General features: G+C 47.6%; 1 protein-coding gene and 1 long non-coding RNA gene across 3 annotated transcripts in view; one reads left to right on the forward strand and one right to left on the reverse strand.

Moving 5' to 3' along the window:
- The window catches only part of B3GLCT (beta 3-glucosyltransferase), a 92,763-nt gene extending 86,518 nt beyond the window's left edge, over window positions 1-6,245 (reverse strand). Inside the window, exon 1 of one of the 2 annotated variants that reach the window (XM_081046107.1) lies at window positions 6,061-6,245. In XM_081046107.1, coding sequence (XP_080902233.1) covers window positions 6,061-6,124 — 64 coding nt within the window. In that variant the 5' untranslated portion in view covers window positions 6,125-6,245. The remainder of the gene's footprint in view (window positions 1-6,060) is intronic. The other variant, XM_081046108.1, reaches the window with a different exon arrangement.
- On the forward strand, window positions 5,996-13,240 carry LOC308496572. The gene is made up of 3 exons (XR_013993203.1): window positions 5,996-6,071; window positions 7,112-7,261; window positions 11,488-13,240. It is a non-coding gene; the product is annotated as an uncharacterized lncRNA (long non-coding RNA).
- Window positions 13,241-18,833: the final 5,593 nt, after the last annotated feature.

Below are 18,833 nucleotides of genomic sequence, written 5' to 3' on the forward strand. Positions count from 1 at the left end.
CCATACCCCTCAGGCTATGAAAAGAAGAAACTTACAACTCAGAGTTTGGGGGCAAAGGTTCAAAACAGCACCCTGGTAAGCATGTCCCACACACTGAGTCACAGGTACGGGACACAGAGCCCCGGGACACAGCCTCCTCCGGAACACACCGCATAGGTCCTGGAGCGCAAACATGGAAACGAGGAATTCAGCAACTTGTCAGTTCCTTCGCGTTGCAGGAGTACCACTGCACCGTTAGCTGTCAGGCTAACTTGGAGAAATAAAATGTATGCTTCACTTTCAGGTGTCTTATTTGTGAAATACAAAACGTGGGTCTGAAATGCACCCCTGCCAGTGCTGCTGGGTCCGTGGCGCCCAGTCTGCCACATTCTAACGCCTGTAGGAACTTTACTGTCCAAAAACCTTTGCTCTCACAACCCGCTGCCCAGTTTCTGAGACCCATGCCCCACACACAGTCCCTCTCTGGCAGCATATGAAAACCTGTCAGATGATGCTGAAACCAGAGGAAGACTCCTTCGTTTGAATTCTGGGGTTCCTGCTTCCTTTCCCAAGGAGAAAAAACAGCTGACGGCTGACCACGAGGCCTCAATTCCACACTCTGCTCTCTCCAGAACAGCCCTAACATCATTTTCTAGACAAAGCCACCGGCAATCTTTTCTTTCCATTCTACAGATGTGCATGAAAGTCATCCAGTAATAGTCCTGGTTTATACAGGGGCCTGGGTGGCCTGCCGACACACACAATTCACCCGGGCCTGATTACAAATGCAAACCAACAGGCCTTATCTGGGACCTTCCGAATCAGAAAAATCTAGAGCTGGAATCCAGGAATCTGCATTTTAAAGGGGGGACCTTCCAGGGGCCTCTTGAAGACACTGAGGTGATGCCCACATATGCAAAGGCCAAAGCACACTGGCAGGCACAGAAGGACAGGCCCTCAAGGGAACTGAATGGGGCTACTGTCACAACAGACGTAGCTGTAGCCGTTTATTACCTTCCTTTCCTCCCTGCATCTCATAAACAACAAGCAAGCTCCTGCATCTCTACCCTCAAGGACCTGGAGAAGATAAATTCAGCGTGATGTATAAAGAACCTTGAGCTTCTCACAGGAAGCAATGATGTAAACGAAAACATATCACCTTTACAGATCATAAAATATTCTTTTAGGAGAGAAAATCAGTCACAGCCCAAGGAGAAAACGGCATTGCTACCATTTGAGATACATTCAGATCTTATTTGATATACTTTCACGCATTTTTTCCCTAAACCTGCAGCTTTATATCGTACAGTTAAAGATTTTCTTCCCCAACCTCTACCAAATCTTTGTGACACATACATTTTGAATAAAGACTTAAATGACTTTATTCTATCAAGGCTCTCTAAAGGAAAAACACCTACTCAAAATGTCCCCAAGTCTCTCTCAAGCTGACCTCTTCTCTGAGCTCGAGACCCACAGGTCTCACTGCCCACCTGGTATGGCACCTGGACACCTGACATGCGCCCCCATCTTAACTTGTCCAAATTGAGCTCATCATCCTCACCTCCCCTGTAAAATTAAAGTACATTTTAGAAAAACATCTGGGTGCTTCATGCCACAGAACTAGCCACTTAAAAATGATCACAGTGATAAATTTTACGTTATATATATTTAACTCTAATACATTTTATTTCTGGTTTACATCCTGTTTTTCCCCATTAGTGCCTATACCAGTAAACAGCAACAGGGTGCACCACAGCTCAGGACAGAAGCCTCTGACTCCTCCTTGATCCCACCCTTTCTCTAGGTGGGTGCCCCTGTACCATTGTACCAATCAGCCACCATGTCAGAGACTCTTCATCGTCTCTCACTTAGTGACTCTAGCAGCCTCCACACTGGCCCCCTCTAATCTTCTAATTCTACTAGGGCAGCCAGAGCGAGCTTCTTACAAGGGAAGCCAAATCGTGTCACTTTCCTATAAGAGTCCTTCAACAGCTTCCCTCTGCTCTAAGAACAAAGTCAAAACCCTCACCCTGGTCTCCAGGACCCTGCATCACGGGTTCCCTACTGGTCCTGACAGCCCCCTCTCAATCTCTCCAGTCCTGTCCCTACTCACTCCACTCCTCCAGCACCAAGCTTCCCCTCCCCACGCCCCCACAAGGCACTTAACTGACTTCTGTTTCCCCTCCAGGTCTGATCTTTGATGTCACTTCCTCTAGGAAGCTTTCCCAATCCAAGGTTTCTCAGTGGCACATGAGACACTTTGGACCAGGTCATTGATTCTTGGAAGGAAGGGGTAACCTGCATTGCAGAATGTTCAGCACTACCCCTGCCAAACCACCTGCTATGACACCCAAAATGTCTCTAGACAAGGACAAACATTCCCCAGAGGGCAAGATCGCCGCCTGTTAAGAACCGCTGCTCCAGACTCCAGGCCAAAGCCACACATCTCCCTGTCGCGCGTTCTCTCTCACAGTACCGTGCACTCTTGCCACAGCACCAGCACAGCTGCATATAGTTTCCGGTGTCCTGTGTGCTTACTGTCACCTTCCCTTCCCGATGGCAAGCTCCACAGGCTGGAGGGGAACCAGATCAGTCTCTTCCTGCAATATCCCAATGCCTGACACACAGCAGATAGTCAACACTTTTTAAATAAATGAAAGAAACTTTTAAGCATTTTTAAACTGTTAACCTTTACTAGTAGTTCAAATCAGCACCTACACTGAGTAGGGTTTCTTTGGGAGTGGCTTGGCGAACAGAGCTCTGAAACAGGGTATGGACCACTGGCTTGGCAAACCCCCTTGGGTCAAGTCCATGACCAAGGGAGCCAAGCCAACCTGGGGGTCCTGGATGGCAAAGAGTCCACCCAGATGGTTAAAATCTATGCCAGTAATATGAGTACTGTCTAAGCAGTAAAAGGAGGGTCTAAAAATCAAAAATTTAAAAAACACCAAAAAACCTGGAGTTAGGCCTGACTCTTGGTATCCTGAAATGTCTGGTTCATTACAGCAAAACACATCTGAGCAAGAGCTGGCTCAGAATGAAAACTGTCCTTCATTTTGGCGGGTGCTACGGCATACAACTTTGACCCATACACAGCAAAAGCGGGGATAAGTAAAAGTTAGTATCTGTTATTTCACCATTGGTTCAAATAAACTTCACAAATGTATCAAGTAGGATTAGGTTTGGCTATGTTAATAGAAAACCCAAACAACTGACTTAAACAAGGCATAGGTTAATTTCTAATTCGGCAATACACGTCTGGAAATAGGCGGTCCTGGGCTAGCGGAGTTCTCCTATCCACCCGGCACCGACCCACTGGTGGTTGCTATCCTTTCTGCTGGCCTCCGTCTTCAAAGTCACCTCATGGTCACAAGATGGCCACCATGGCTACAGCCATCAGATCTGCATAATTGGCGATGGAAAGAAGGATGAAATGAAGGCCAAACAAAGGTCTGCAGCCTATTTGGGTCAGCCACCTTTAAGAAGCTTTAAGAAGACCCCCCCAAAATCTCTACGGAGAGCTCACTGTCTTGCAAGGGACACTAAGAAATGTTTTGTCACTGGACACACTGCCACCACCACTACCATTCCTCCACCCTTCCACTCAGCCCCTCTATTATTAGTCTGCTAGAGCGGCCGTAACAGAAATCATAGACTGGACGGTGTAAACAACAGAAATGTATCTCTCAGTTCTAGAGGCTGGAAGTCCAAGATCAAGGTGCCAACAAAGGCCTCTGCTGAGACCTCTGCTTGGCTGCGGTGACAACACGCTCACTGTGCCTCACATGGCCTGTGGTCTGCCTACATGCACCCCTGGGGTCTCTTCCTATAAGGACAGGAGTCCTAATGGATTAGGGCCCCACCCTTACAACCTTGTAACCTTAATTACCTGCCTACAGGCCCATCTCCAAATACTGTCATATTGGAGACTTAAGACTTCAATGTACCAATTTCAGTCAGTAACAGTCCTGATTATCTAAGAGGCTTTCTAGTCAGGAAAAGAAGGAACTAAGGGTTATCGTGTAGGCAGATAGCAGTCTCTGCTACAATAGAATCAGTAGTTAAAACTAAGCAATGGCTAAATTCCAATATTTGATCTAGTCTATGCCTCTCATTTTATATGAGAAACAACTAGAAACCGCACAGTGGCTGGCCTAGAAGCGTGAATACATCTTCTGACTCTAGAACTGGCACCGGACTTTAGAACTGAGATTGCAGTGAATTTTATCTGCTTAATCATATGGCTTTAAAATAAATTTTCTATATTGACTTTTCTCTACTGAATACGCTATAGTTTGTATGGGTACAATAAAATACCCACAGCCAGGCCAACTAAACTTATAAGGGAATATTTAAGGTATATTTAAACTATCAGGAGTGTCCACATGCCTCAGAACTCCTATCATATTCCATGTTTCAGCTAGATTCCAAGAATCTTGATTTCAAGATTTGTAGAGTGGGTACCCCACCTTTTTACATCCTGGTGCTCCGCCCCCATATGAAAGCAGAGTTCAATAAAATGAACTCATGATGTATTTCAAACCTTGAAGAATACAACTTCCTACCTGTACTAACCCACGAAAGCCATTTCATGAAGTCACATATCTCAGGGAACTTTTCATAGGTTTTATGTCTTATTTTATTGTGCTTATCTGACTTCACAATGCTGAGCGACATCTCTAAAAATGTGTTGACATTTTAGTTCATTCTGAGTGTCCCTTTAATATATTACCAAGTTTGGACAATGCAGATATTCCCTCAAGGGCGGTAAAAGACAGGTACACAGAGCAATATACAAACGGGCCTTTCAGCCCATATGTTGACTACATTATGTACAAACATTGCATCCCCAGGACAGCATTATAAAGTGCAGGGCTATAAATAGAATGCCAATTTCAGCCACCAGCCACCGGGTTTGGGGAGGTACAAAACTTCCAGGCACAAGCCAACAGACGCAGGTAGGGTCACCTAGTCCATGGCCCCCACCCCACCCCTTCTCCCAGGACTGCCCCCAAGCAGGGCACTTCCCCCCAGTAAGACAGATCCCCGCCAAATTCGGTGGCTCCCCACCGTCCCTTACAGCCTTCTCTGCCCCAGACGCCCGCACACTTTTAATTACATTGCTGCTTCCTTAATCATGCGTCTGAACAATTAATCACCAATTAATCTCACTTGATTTTCCCACCCTTGAGCACCTATAGGAACACCAGGGGCTCGCAAACGAGGTCCTTGTTAGGCGAGCTGCAATCCAAACGCAAACGGGCAGCCCAGGTCCCGGCGGCCCCACGCAGGACGCGCGAGCACGGCACGCGTGTCCCGAAGCCGCACCGTCCTGCCGCCCCCGAAAACCTGACGCGCCTGCCTCGGGCGGGAAACGCGCGGGTCCAGGTGGGACGGCAGGAAGCCTGAGGGCACCGAAAAGGGAGGCACTCGGACCTGAGCTTTCTAACTTGAACAAATCCCGTGCGAAAGTTAATTACAACGATTTAAAAAACTTTTATCACATTTCCTGAGAGACGGGAGCGACGCTCCGATGAGAACGGAAGGAGAACGCGGGGGCGGCAGGGCAGGGCAGGGCCCCGAGCCCGGCCCGGGGAAGCGGGGCTCCCGCAGGGCCGCGCACGCCGGGCTCCGGCCGCCGCTCCGCCCTCCCCGCGCGGAGCCCGCAGTGGGGCGCGGGCGCCACGCGGCCCGTCTCGGCCCCGCGGGGAGCCCGGGACCAGCGCAGCCGGGCGCCCTCCCGGACCCGCGGGCGCAGCGGGGCGCGCGGGCGACGGCGGGGGCGGGCCCGCGTCCCTCGCGCCAAAGTTTCTCGCAGTCGCACGTTCCCTCGCGCTCCCTGCGGGGGGTGACGCCGCGGGCTCGCCGCCCGGCCCACGGCCAGCGCGGGCGGAAGGCGGCGGGAAGGCGGGCGGGCGGGCGGGCGGCGGCGGGGACCCGGGGCCGAGCGGGGCGGGGCGGCGCGTCCCGGGCCGAGGAGCCGGGCCCCGCGGGCGCCGCGAGGGGGCGCTGCTGCGGGCCGGGGCCGGGGCGGGCTCATCGCCCGCGCCCCGCCGAGGCGCGCCGGCCGCGGCTACTTACCCAGCGAGCAGGTGAGCAGCGGGAGCAGTGCCGGCAGCGCGCGGCGGCGGGCGGGCGGCTGCATGCCGGCGGCGGGGCTAGCGCCCTGCCCGGACGCGGACGGAGACGCGCGGGGAGCCGAGCTGCGCCGCCGCCGCCGCCGCCCCTGCCGCCCGGCTGACCCCTCTCCGCGTTTCCCTCCGCCCTCCGCCGGCTGCGCCCGCGCCCCCTGGCGGCCGGCAGCGGCAGCGCCCGTCGGCCCGCGGGGAGCCGAGAGGTGGCCGCTTCGCCGCGAGGACTGGGCAGGCGGCTGACCTCTGCTCCCTCCGGCCGCTCGTCCCCGCATCTCCCCCTCCTCACCTACGCCCCACCCTCCACCCCGATGCCGTCACCTCTCTTTCCTGGACCTCCAGCACTGGGTCACTAGTCCCCCTCTGACCCCCAAAGTGATGGGAGGACAGGAGAAGGGAAAGGAAGTCACTTTTCCTCCCTGTTATTGTACCACCTGCTATTAAAAATAAATCAGTAATTCAACTCTTAATACTGTTGGTACCAGTGTTCTACTTTGATGAAGCTGTTTTGAATCAGCTAATTTATTTAACATACATTTTTAATGGCATTTGGCCAATAGCTTCAGCCTGGAATTTGGCTTTTAATAGAAGTTTGAGTGAATGTAATTCCCTATAAATGTAATTTTAGGCGTTCACCATAATGCAAGAGGAAGGGTGTCGTTCAAAGCTACTTATAAAAATTAATTAAACCGGAATGCAGGGGAAGTGACATGCGGAAACCGTGGGACCTGCCAGGGGCTCCCTCCCTCCAGAAAGAGTGGTGTCCCTGGCCCAGGACTGGCCCCCTTAGGTTGTGTAGTGGATTGAAGGGGAAAGCAATTACAAAGGCAGGACGACAAGCTCTCTAATGGGTCCACACTCCCTGTGTCTCCCCCAAGCCTTGACTCATTTCTGTCTTGGGAAGTAGACGGACCAACAGCCCCATCGCCTACCTGTGTTTAGACCACGACCTCCTGAGGTCCTGTCCATGTTTTCTTTTAATACTTGGTCATATTTTTTAGATGCCTACTATGTGCCTGGGACTGCGCTAAGCACTCTGTGAATACCGGTGTCTGCCACCTGGACTTGCAGCTTTCACCCGCCCACTCGCTAAACACCAAAGGACCAGTGCCCTGGGAATGCAAGTGAGGCTCCGGGAGCTAGAGAAGCAGGTACTAAACAACGTTTGTTGTCTTGAGCGTTATAAACATGAATGCCATTAGGGGGTGTCACCTCAGACACACTAGGACAGGTTTGTCCTTACAGCAGCTGCTGCAAGTGTTTTAAAAAGAGGAAGATGGAGACAATGGGTTTTCTCTCTCTGGTTTATATTGACTTCTTAAAACTGGGAACAAAATAAGGTGTGTGTTATCCATTTTGCGTGAATGCAAATCGTGCCATTTGTCCCGTTCAGCCAAGGTCTGTGGCTACATGTCAATACCATTTGTAGGAGAGGGAAACGAAATGTAAGAATCCTTCCTTTCATTTTTTTGGTGAGGCTTTTCAAATTTGTGGTTTGACTGCATTGATCCCTTTTACCCTTCTAAAACTTACATGCTTGTTTTAGATTTCCGATTTCCGAAAGCTGTTTAGCTTTCTTCCAAGAAAATATGCCTCACATATATTAGATATTAAGCATTAAAGCAAGGTGGATATAAAGAGACACAGAAGCCTAATAATTAAACAGCTTGCTTGCCAAGTATGTGTTCAAATACCTCTTCCACGTTTGGTAACAAGCAACTCTGGGTGCTTAATCAATGTTTTCATCAAAATTCATCGGGTCAGAGTATGACTGTGTGCTATACAGGGGCTGGGGAATGGGGCCTTAAAGACAACACCCAGTGCACTCTGCGTAAGTAATAAACTTGCCCTGGCGTCTTCCTCTCCACACAGACATAGACAAATGGCACGTTACAAAGCTCCATAACTCACATTTTAAAAAGGATTACCTTTCACTTACTCCAGTCCTATGATAAATGGACTTGCTGGGAGTTCTCACTCCCTACCGCAAATCGAGAGTTTCCTGGAATGGAAGGTGCTTGTGAGGACGCTAACACATGCCTAACACATGCCTGGCCTGCCCCTTGTAGGCTCAGGGGCAGATGCAAAGAAGCATAAAACGGAGCACTGGGCGGGAGGACTCACAGTCCCGTTAAGGAGGCAATGATGTCCATAAGTAATTTTACTGCTACGTGATAAATGCTACAGCACAGGTAGGTGGAAGCAATTTGGACCTTACAGAGGGAAAGAGAAAATCTATTATGGCCATGGGAATCTGTCAGAAAGGCAGAACAGGGCTTTTGTGCAGAGTCTTAGGGAGAACTAGGAGGGTCCTGGGCTGAGAAAAAGAGGTAAGGCACCCCAGGCAGAGGTACTGCACACACAAAGCCATCAGCCCCAAGGAGGGTGGGGGTGGGGAGTGCAATGTGGTGGCCCCAGCGGCTGTTCACCCCGCCTACCCTTCCCAGCCTGCTGCCTCTCCTGTGCCTCGTGAGAAACCTCCTGGGCATCGAGTCCTGTACCAGCAAAGACCAAGGGACAGGTTCCAACTCCCCATTCCCTCAGGATCCCTCACAGGGCTTCAGGGCGCCTTTGGCACACAAGTGTGTCCTTGTGAATTATGAGTGTCCTTAGCAATTACTTTCCAAACCTAGAATCAGGCCTATGGTCTGACAGTGAACTGGAATGTCTAAAACTGGGTCTCTAGGACAAAGGTCACTGGGATCATCAGGCCCACATTTAACCTACTGCTAACTGTGCCCCACACCCCCAGAATCAGTGCACACCTGGCCATGGGACAGCAGCCAGTCACTGCACCTGATGCTCTAACCTTTAGGGAAGCAAGAGAACCTTTTCCCACTAGGGGAGAAGAGTGAGGCAGGAAGAAAACAGACCCAGCAAACACCTTCATCAGTGGCCGCAGCCTCCACCTGCAGCAGGGCTCGAGAAGAGCTCTGATGACAGAAATATGGTAGTCTCTTTAATGCCCTAGAGGGGCTTGTCTCTGCTTCCAGAGCTATTCACAAATTATAGGTGAGACCCATTCTGTCCAGCCAGACTTTCCACCAAGATTTTATCCAAAGAAGCTTCACCCCAGGATTTGTACAGACACAGCCCTGAACCAAGATCCAGGAAATACAACAGAGGCCAGCCCCCAGGCTAAGCCCAAAAATGCAAAGCTGTTGCCATGCAACTTTCTGTTCTTTGGAAGACGCGTGTGGTACAGCGGCTTCACTACAAAAATGAGCTATCTTCTAGAATCTTCTGATCAGAAGTAGATTATCCACTTGGCTGTTTTTTCTAGAATCACATATCCTCCTATTCTCAGTAGATTCCTGTTAGAATCGCTTCTAACAGGCGTATCAACAGGAGCAACAGAAAGTGTCTTCCCTGGACTGTTACTAAGGGCAGAAGGTGTGGGCCCTGGCCGTTCGGCAGCCTACAGAAATGTGTTGGTCCTTCTGGTGCTGGTGCTAGTAAGTAGTTGCTCGTTTTACAACAGTTGCTCTCAGATGTAGGCTCCTGGTTCACAAGCTCAACAAAATGAGTAAACGTTTTTCATTGATCCATCAACAAACATGTCAGAAAGTCACTGCAGGTGGGAGGCCCTCACATGACCTGCAGAGGTTGGGAAGAGAAATGCATTTTCCTGGGGAGATCAGAGTAGTTGAGAGAACCCGGATGTACCGAACTAGCCATGAGATCCTGTAGAACACGCCGGGTCCCCTAAGAAGCACCTGAAGGAAGTGTGAGAGAACTGCAGCACATCCCCTAGGGGACTGCAGAAGGCCTCCCACACGAGCCAGTTGAACTGGGGGTGAAGGAACAGACAGGCAGTGGGCAGAAAGAAGAGCGGAGGAGTGGGGAGTGCACTCACACCACAGAGGGAACAGGTAGCAGTGACATGGAAGTAAGCTGGGGGTGCTGTGACTTCACAGACTGATGGGTGCAGTTTGGCCCAGTCCGGGCCGCTCCAAGGAGGACCTTGAGTGCCACCCACAGGAGACTGACCCTCCGTTGACTGTGGCAGTAAGGACAGTGGACAGATGGGAGACGTGTCGGCAGCTGAGGACAAGTCTCCCCTACAGAGCTGTCTGCGTCCTAAGTCTGCAGCCCCCTCAGAGAGGCCAGTGCGTAATGAATAGCCAGCCGTTCCTGGGTGCAGGGCACTGAGTTAATGAACCAGCTAGGCTGTGAGAAAAATAATTCCTTGGTACTGTTCTAGCTAGATTAGGGAGGGCAAAGAAAAGAAGAAAGACTTAAAAAAAGAAAAAAAAGGAAAACTATGAGAAAAGGAGAAAGGGAAAGAAGTGCTAAACATGATATAACTAGGCACTCTGCCAGTTACTTTCAAATATATTTCATTTAACCTCAAAAAATACGTGTGTGTGTGTGTATGTGTGTGTAATTTATACCGGAGGTGCCAAAAAATATATACAAGTGGACACTTCGGTCAGTGTTGCTCAAGCAGTAGTTCACCATAATCAGAAGTGTCTGGACACTAATCGTAACCACTTTAAGCACCTCTTATAATTACAGAAGTCAAACGTGACTTGTATTCATCGTTTGTTATTGAGTATTACAATTTTAATTTTAATAGGTTTTTTCTTTCTTAAAATGTGTATATTTTTTTGGCACCCTTTGTATACACAAACACACATGTGTACACACACACACACACACACACACACACACAAGATCTGACAGTTAAATTTGTGAACTCATCCTGGAAAAAATGCTAATACCTCATTGCTGAATATCACTCTGGTCACCTCGAAGTACTCCCCTTGGGAAGCTCTGCACCGACGCCAGCGCCTGGTCCACCCTTCAAAGCTATTTTGGAACTCTTTTTCTGGAACGGCCATCAGAGCTGTCGTCCTATTACCATCGATGTCCTGAATGTCATCAAAATGTCTTCCTTTCAATATTTCCTTTATCTTCAGGTAAAGAAAGAAGTCATTGGGGGCCAGATCAGGTGAGTAGGGAGGGTGTTCCAATACAGTTATTTGTTTACTGGCTAAAAACTCCCTCCCAGACAATGCCGTGTGAGCTGGTGCATTGTCATGATGCAAGAGCCAGGAATTGTTGGCGAAAAGTTCAGGTCGTCTAACTTTTCCATGTAGCCTTTTCAGCACTTCCAAATAATAAACTTGGTTACCTGTGTTTGTCCAGTGGGTACAAATTCATAATGAACAATCCCTCTAATATCACAAAAAGTTAGCAACATTGTTGCAACAAGTTCGCAAATTTAATTGTCAGACTCTGTGTGTGTGTGTGTGTGTGTGTGAGTGTGTGTGTGTAGACTATTAATCCCACTTACAGATTAGTAAACTGAGTCTCAAACAGGTCAAATAGCAATAGCCAGAATTGCCTTTCACAGCAGTTTCTTTCCACAAAGCCAAGCCACAGCATCAGGAATAGAAATTGGCTGGAGCACAGAAAGGCTGCAGGAGACTGACGGAGCAGTTAACGGAAATGGAGACGTACCGGAGGAATGGGTTCGGGAGAAAAACGAAAGATTGTCATTACTGCTGTTATAAATGATAGTTCTACCCTCACAATAGCGATAGATAAATAGCTAACATTTCATAAACACTTGCTATATCCTAGGCATGCTACTATGTACTTTGCATGCATTGTTTCTTGTTAAATAATATTTCATTTAATTCTTAAAACTGCTTTATTCCCACCTTTGGTTTAGGAGCGTGTCTGAGCTCAGTGAATCTCACAGTGGGGTTCACCATCCTCTTAGGGGTTCCTGAGACTCTTTCCGGTGCCCATGTTCGCAAGGTTAAAACTTTTTAAAACAACACTGAAACGTTATTTGCTTTTTGCCTCTGTGTTGAATTTCCACCAATGGAACAGAAGCAGCGTGGGTAAGAGTGGTGTTGCCTTTGCACTAATCCAGGCAGTGGCAGCAGACTGTGCGGTGGCAACAACCGAGTGAAGTTCACTTACGGGGAGTCTGATGAAGCAGCACAAATTACTAACTTTTATTAAATGACACCCTTGAGCACACATCTTTTAGAAATTGTGTGTGGCAAACTGAGGTGTCGCATAAAAGTTCTTGCACTGTTTATCAAACCATGATGTCTCAAGGAACAGCAGTGGTGTGACTGCTTGAGTTACGAGGTGAACTAGCTGGGTTTTTTCACAGAACCCCATTTTTCGGGTGATAGGAACCCTGGCAGATAAACTGCTTATTCAGCATTAAGTCTGGACAAATATTTTCTCCGAAATAAACAAAGTAAACCTGTCTCTTCAAGGGAAGCAACTGATGTTATGTGTTGCTAACAATAAAATTCAAGCTTTCACACGAAATTTGAATTTTGGAAAATCTGTATCTGCCACCGTGAGCTCAGTAGCCTCCCAACCCTTTTAAAAACTTCTTGATGAGATCATGGTGTGTTAACACATGTGATTTTTTTGATCTTCTGTAATGAAATGAGTCCAGATTTGGAAGAACTGTGTACTTTTGTGAAACAATATTTTCCAAATGGCCTATGTATGACATTACAAAACCGTGAATGGATTAAAAAAAATTCCATTCAAAGTGAAAGACCAATGGATTTTAACGTTGACACAGTACAAAAGTTCGCTGACATGACTTCACATTCCACATTACTACTAACCTTTAAGAAACTCCCAATTGAGGGCAGGTGGGTGGTACATGATGGTAAACGGGATCAAATCTATGGTGATGGAAAGAGAACTGACTCTGGATGGTGAACACACAATGGGATTTATAGATGATGTATCACTGAATTGTACACTTGAAACCTGTGTAACTTTGCTAACCATTGTCACCAAAAAAACTTTAATTTTAAAAAAAGAAAAGAAACTCGCAATTGTCTCGTGTTTTGGTGGAGTATCAAAGAATGTCCACAATTATGGGAAAAGATTATTACAATATGCCCCCATCTGTGTGGAACTTGATTTTCTTTATTTACTTCATCTAAAACAACATATCCCAATAGACACAATGAAGGAAATATGCGAATCTACCCATCTTCCATTAAAGCAGATAAAAAAATTTACAAAAATGTAAAATAATGACAGCTTCTTACTAATTTTTCGTATGAAAAATATAGTATACTAACATGTGATAAGTTAATTATTATTGTGTTAAATGAATAAATAAACATGTTTCAATATCTTGGTCTTATTTATAATACAGCAAATATTCCTAGATATGACCGACTATACAAAAGTTCTTTGGGGTCCTCAATAATTTTTAAGAGTATAAAGGGGTCTTGAGACCAAAGGATTTAAAAACTGCCAGTGCAGGACCTAGAACTTGCAACTTGTAGGAACTGGTGTTCCAACTCTGATCGAATGCCTTCACTCTTACCCTGACTTGCTTCCTGTTTCGTTTTAGAGTTATTTTTCAGGTGCTAAATTTCCAAGAACCCTGTTTAGGGTCTCAGTCACCTAATGAAACCCCTAATCATCGGGGATTTAAAATAATGTGTCAGTGAGGTGGGCGAAGTTAGGCTGCAGTAACATACAACCTGAAATTTTCAGTTGCTTTAGATGACGAAGACTTTCGTGGTCCAGCCGAGCCTGCTCCTGGCTCTGGCAAAACTCCAGGCCAGCTATGGTGCATTATCAGTGGCCTCCAGGCTGCCTGCCACCTCCACTCAAGTTCTCCACCTCATTACCGCAGGGGAGGGGCACGCCAGAGAGCCAAGCACCAGCAGTTAACGGCTTCCAGCTTCCAGCGACAATGACACTGTTACCTCTGCTGGGGTTTCAGTGCAGGATGGGGAACGGCAGTCCTGCACAGCCAAGAGAGGAGAGTGGATATCTTTTCTCTGTGCCCCCATCCTGTAATACCCCATCATCCTCCAAAAAGCTGCCAGATGCCAGGAGGCATGCACAGGGTTGAGAAGCTAGCCTCGGCCCTTCAAGGACTCACAAATTATCTAGAAAGAAAAGATAAAACTGCAAGTGACATCACATCACCTTTGTACAGCTCTACTCTTTTCTAAGTACTACACAAATAATTCTTAAACAAGTTCCCTAGAGGAGAAGTCCAGATGAATCAAATAGCTTTGAGGGTTCTTGGGAGAAAGAAAACCATGGCTTGGGTAATCGAAGATGGTTTCAGGGAGAAGGTGTGGATCAGAACAGAGGTCTTGAAATGGGGGAAGGACCCAAACTGGTAGAAATGGAAAAATGTATATAAAGACAAAGTCAGTGAGGTAAGAGAGAGATTTGCAGACGATGGATAGACCACTATGGCTGCAGAAAAGGTATTGGATAGCACACAAGGTAACATCAGGGTGAGAAGGCAGGAAAGCTGTCTGGGGAGGAGAGGAGCCAGCCCAGGAGTGGGCGCTGGCCCTCGTGAGGGTGAGGGCCTGTGGGAGTAGAGGACACAGCGGACCAGGTCCCCAGGAAAGGAGGCCACGGGACCCTGAGGACTTCTCATTCATCCACAAAACAACTGGTAGGCTTCAGAATACAGACATCATTTATTTTAATTGAAGAAGCTATATGATTTATGCCTCTCTTTTTCCTAAGAAAAAAATAAGAATGTATTTCCAACTTCAACATCTATAAAACAGCTGTGGCGTGATCATGTCTTGCACAAATAAAAATACAAGTTTCAGAAATATCATTTTCCAAGCTTTAAGTCAAGAGGGTGTTGGAGTTACCTTGCTTACATTCAACTGCCAAGTTCTTTGGCTTGAGAGAGAAGACAAGTCCTGTTTTTGTGCTCCCCTGCTTTGTACACTGACATCGACTTTAGGAGGAGCAGGAGATAAAAGAGAAGAAAGAAGGAAACCCCAAACCTTGAGACGCATGTTTTGCCTGTGCTCCGGGAAGCAGCCACGGCTCACAGAGAAGCCCAGGGCTTGGTTGAGAATGAGGAGAAATGAAAGTGGGCAGTGGTGGTAACGGGAGAGAGAAACATTGCAGGCATAGCATTTATAGGACCTCTGGGTGATTAGAACCAACATATTCTCCTTTCTATGACCCCTACAGGATTGTATCCCTCCCTTAGTCTGTTGAAATGTCTGAGGTTAAACCCTAGACTACATAATGCTAGAACAGAGTCAGGAAGCTGGGGCGAGACAACTGAGGCCTTAAATACCAGGCTCTTCCAATAGTCAGTGGGGACCTACCATGTCGTTGAGAGGCCGACACTCATCAAAGTGGCTCAAGAAGACTGGGGCAGAGCCCAGGATGCACTGAGAACATGAGGCAGTTTGGAGCCTGTCACAATAGTCCAGGCAGTAAGAGGCTGAGAACCTGGGCTGCAGAATTAGAAAAGACAGTGAATGCGAGAGTTATCATGAGGGACACAATCAAGATGATTTAGGATTAACCAGAAGGAAGTAGCACTGTTCTGGAGTCTGGGTGGCTGACAACCGTGCTTAGAGAAGTGCGTGAACGAACGTTGGTTTAAAAGATTTTGGGGGCGGAAGGGTGGTTCAGTTGGTTAGAGCGCAAACTCTGAGCAACGGGGCTGCAGGTTGGATTCCCACATGGGCCAGCGAGCTGCACCCTCCGCAACTAGATTGAAGTCAGTGAGCCTCAGCTCAGCTCCCAGGTGGCCAGATGGCTCAGTTGGTTGGAACGCGGGCTCTCAACCACAAGATTGCCAGCAGTTCCACAACTCGACTCCCGCAAGGGATGGTGGGCTCCGCCCCCTGCAACTAACAACCGAAACTGGACCTGGAGCTGAGTTGCGCCCTCCGCAACTAAAAATTGAAAGGACAACAACTTGACTTGGAAAAGTCCTGGAAGTACACTCTGTTCCCCAATAAAGTGCTGTTGCCCCTTCCCCAATAAATATTTAAGAAAAACAAACAAACAGATTTCGGTGTTCTCTGCTAAACAAATTGCATCTGATGGGAGGGTGACCCACCTAAACAGAAATGTTCAGTACAGACAGACACAAGGAACTGAACTCCAGGCCTGGTTCCCTGCCCCTCCCCCATGTCCACTTCTCAGTCCCTGCACCCCAGATTATTTCTGTTCTTTTCTCCTTAAATCATTCAGAGTGATTTCTGTTGCTTGCAACTAAGAAGATCCTTGACGAGTACAGAAAGGGTGCGAACGATGTCAGACCCTGCAGGTTGATCGAAAGGGCAATGGATTTCATGACTTTGTTATTCGTGGTTTTAGACAAATGGCTAATAAGGGGCATAAAATGTCATTAGGAGTGGAAGAGAGAGAGTTCAAAAATAATGCTGACCTGACCACGTGCCTGAGACCAATACTGTGCTCACCAACAATAGGGATTTGGCTGTAGATTGCCGGAGGACTCATAGTCCAGTTGGTAAAAATCTGAGGTCATCTCTTGCTCAGGGCTACATTTTATAAGTGACACAGGTGAGTTTTTGATTCTCATTCCTTCTTCCCCCAACAGAAGAAGGTTATTCCACCACTCTCAGCACCATAAATAGGAAGATTCCCACAGATCGACCCAGAGGGCAGGGGGAAGGTCCAATTGTCCAGAAGACCACTGAGTCTCTTCGCCCCCTCCTCTCCTTCATATGGGGTAAAACAGGCTCATGAACTTGGCACACTAAGTCCCATCAGTGCCACCTCTCCCTTCCCCATGGCCCACCTGGGTACAGGACTCTTTCGGCACCCCTTGTGTAGAAGTGTCATATTCTTTCACACCTGTGAGAAAACGCTGCCATCTCTTCCTTCTGACTGGCGTGGTTCCCCGCTCTTCTGTCGGGCGAGATCACAGGTAAGACTCGGGACGAATGCTGCTTATTCTGGCAAGTTGTCCTGAGTCCTCCACAGCCCAGATCACATGACTCCTGCATCTGTTCTCCTTTAGCCGTGCGCTCTCAACGACTGGTTATGCACCACAGCTCCCTGTATCATTTATAAATGATATGTGTGTCACAGTACCAATTAGGCGTATCTGAAAACAAACACACAAAAATAGAAAACTTTAAAGTATGAGGTAAAAAAAATATAAAGACAAGTTCTAATATTTTTTCTTGTCCCTAGCCCCATCCCAGCCCAGCATGCACAATCCTTGCACGTAATTCTACCGGTGTTCATTGCATCCATCACATTCTGTTATCATTCTGTTTCTATACCTAGTCTGCTTTGCCTTTCTATCCATTCACACAGTGCCTGACAAAAAGTAGGTCCTTATAAATATCTGTTGAATTAACTTACGTAATATTAGAAATTGTTTTCTATAGTTTCAAGTTCCCATAAATCCTCAGTAATGACAGATGGTAGCAATTGGTGTATTGACTCACTTATCTGAACAACACTATTTAAAAGGCCAGTGAATTACATTTTCATTTAAACTGTCCTGACACTTGTCTCAGTTAGGTTTTCCCTTCTGTCAGTCCTAGATTTATGCCGTAGGGCACAAATGAATGACAATCGAATTCCAGACTTGGGGCTGATAAAAATCCCAGCTCTGGGCTGGTTTTTGATACAAAGCGTTTGGACATCTCCATCTCAGCTAGGACTGGGTCATTCATGTCACCGCAAAGAAGCCCAAAATCCAGTGATTCGCTCAAGTCTTGAATCAGAGATAAAAACAATAGGAATACACTTTAAACGGCCACAATTCCCATTTCTGAAAATTCTATTCCGACGACATGCGAACATGTTATGATGAAGTGTGGGAGTTCTGTGAAGAGGGCCTCGTGCACCTGCCTGATGGGAACCACGTGGCCACAATAGTACAGGTGAGCTGCTAGAACGCTGCTCGTTTTGGAGGGGGGCATCCTATGATAAGGAAATTGATGGCAGGCTGTGTGCTGTGAAAGGAGCTATGTAGGGTTTGCGTTGGGTCTGGGGTAACAGACCCCCCCCCCGTTCATCCTTTCCCCTGGGGGTTTATTCCACAATGTCCTACACTGAGGACTGTAGCCCCGGCACTGCCTGAACAATCACCCCCATTGCAGGGCTGTCGTGAAGCTGGGAGCGTGTGGCTGAGGCCACATTGGTGGTGAATGTGACTGACTATGGATTCCTCTCTCCCAGTGTAGTTGCTGTTTATCAGCTGTTCCCAGTGGCTCTGCCTTCTCCCCACAAGGAGCCAGGGTGGTGGTTCCGCAAGCAGTCTGCCATATGCTTTAAGGAGAAGTTGTCACTTCTCAGATGGCTCGTCCTTGGTGTGCTCTGGGCCTCAGTCCATTCTCTTCTCACCATTCTCTCTCAGCGGTACCACTGCAACAACGGCCCAGCTGTTGACCCCGTTCCCACCCTCGCCCCCATGGCGTACGCTGTACCACCCAATGTGGTGACCACAGGCCACATAAGGCTGTTAAGCGCTTGCAATGTGACTATTTCATATAAAGAGGAGCTGTCAAATAGACACCAGATTTCAAAGATTTAGTATAAAACAAGATGTATAAACTACCTCAATAGTAATTTTTATATTGATTATATATTGTACTATTAAGAGTTTAAGTGTATTAGGTTAAATTAAAGAGATTAAAATTATTTGCACCTGTTTTATTTTACTTTTTAACGTGGAACATGTTTTTAGGTTACAGATACGACTCACATTTGTGGCTCACCTTCCATCTGTACTGGACCCTATACAGCACCTGGAGTGAACCTCTGAGCATCATGAATGTCAAGTCACTCCTTTAGTCAAAACTCCAGTGACTTTACACTCTCTCAGAGGCAAATGAAAGCTCTCACTGTGACCTGCAGGGCCTTCGCTGGTCATAGACAATCCCAGCGACTGCTCTGACCCTCCTCTGCCACCCCTGCCTTTGTTCACTGGCCTCCTTGCTACTC

Source organism: Rhinolophus hipposideros (genome assembly GCF_964194185.1).
Source record: "Rhinolophus hipposideros genome assembly, chromosome: 4".
Lineage (NCBI taxonomy): Eukaryota > Metazoa > Chordata > Mammalia > Chiroptera > Rhinolophidae > Rhinolophus > Rhinolophus hipposideros.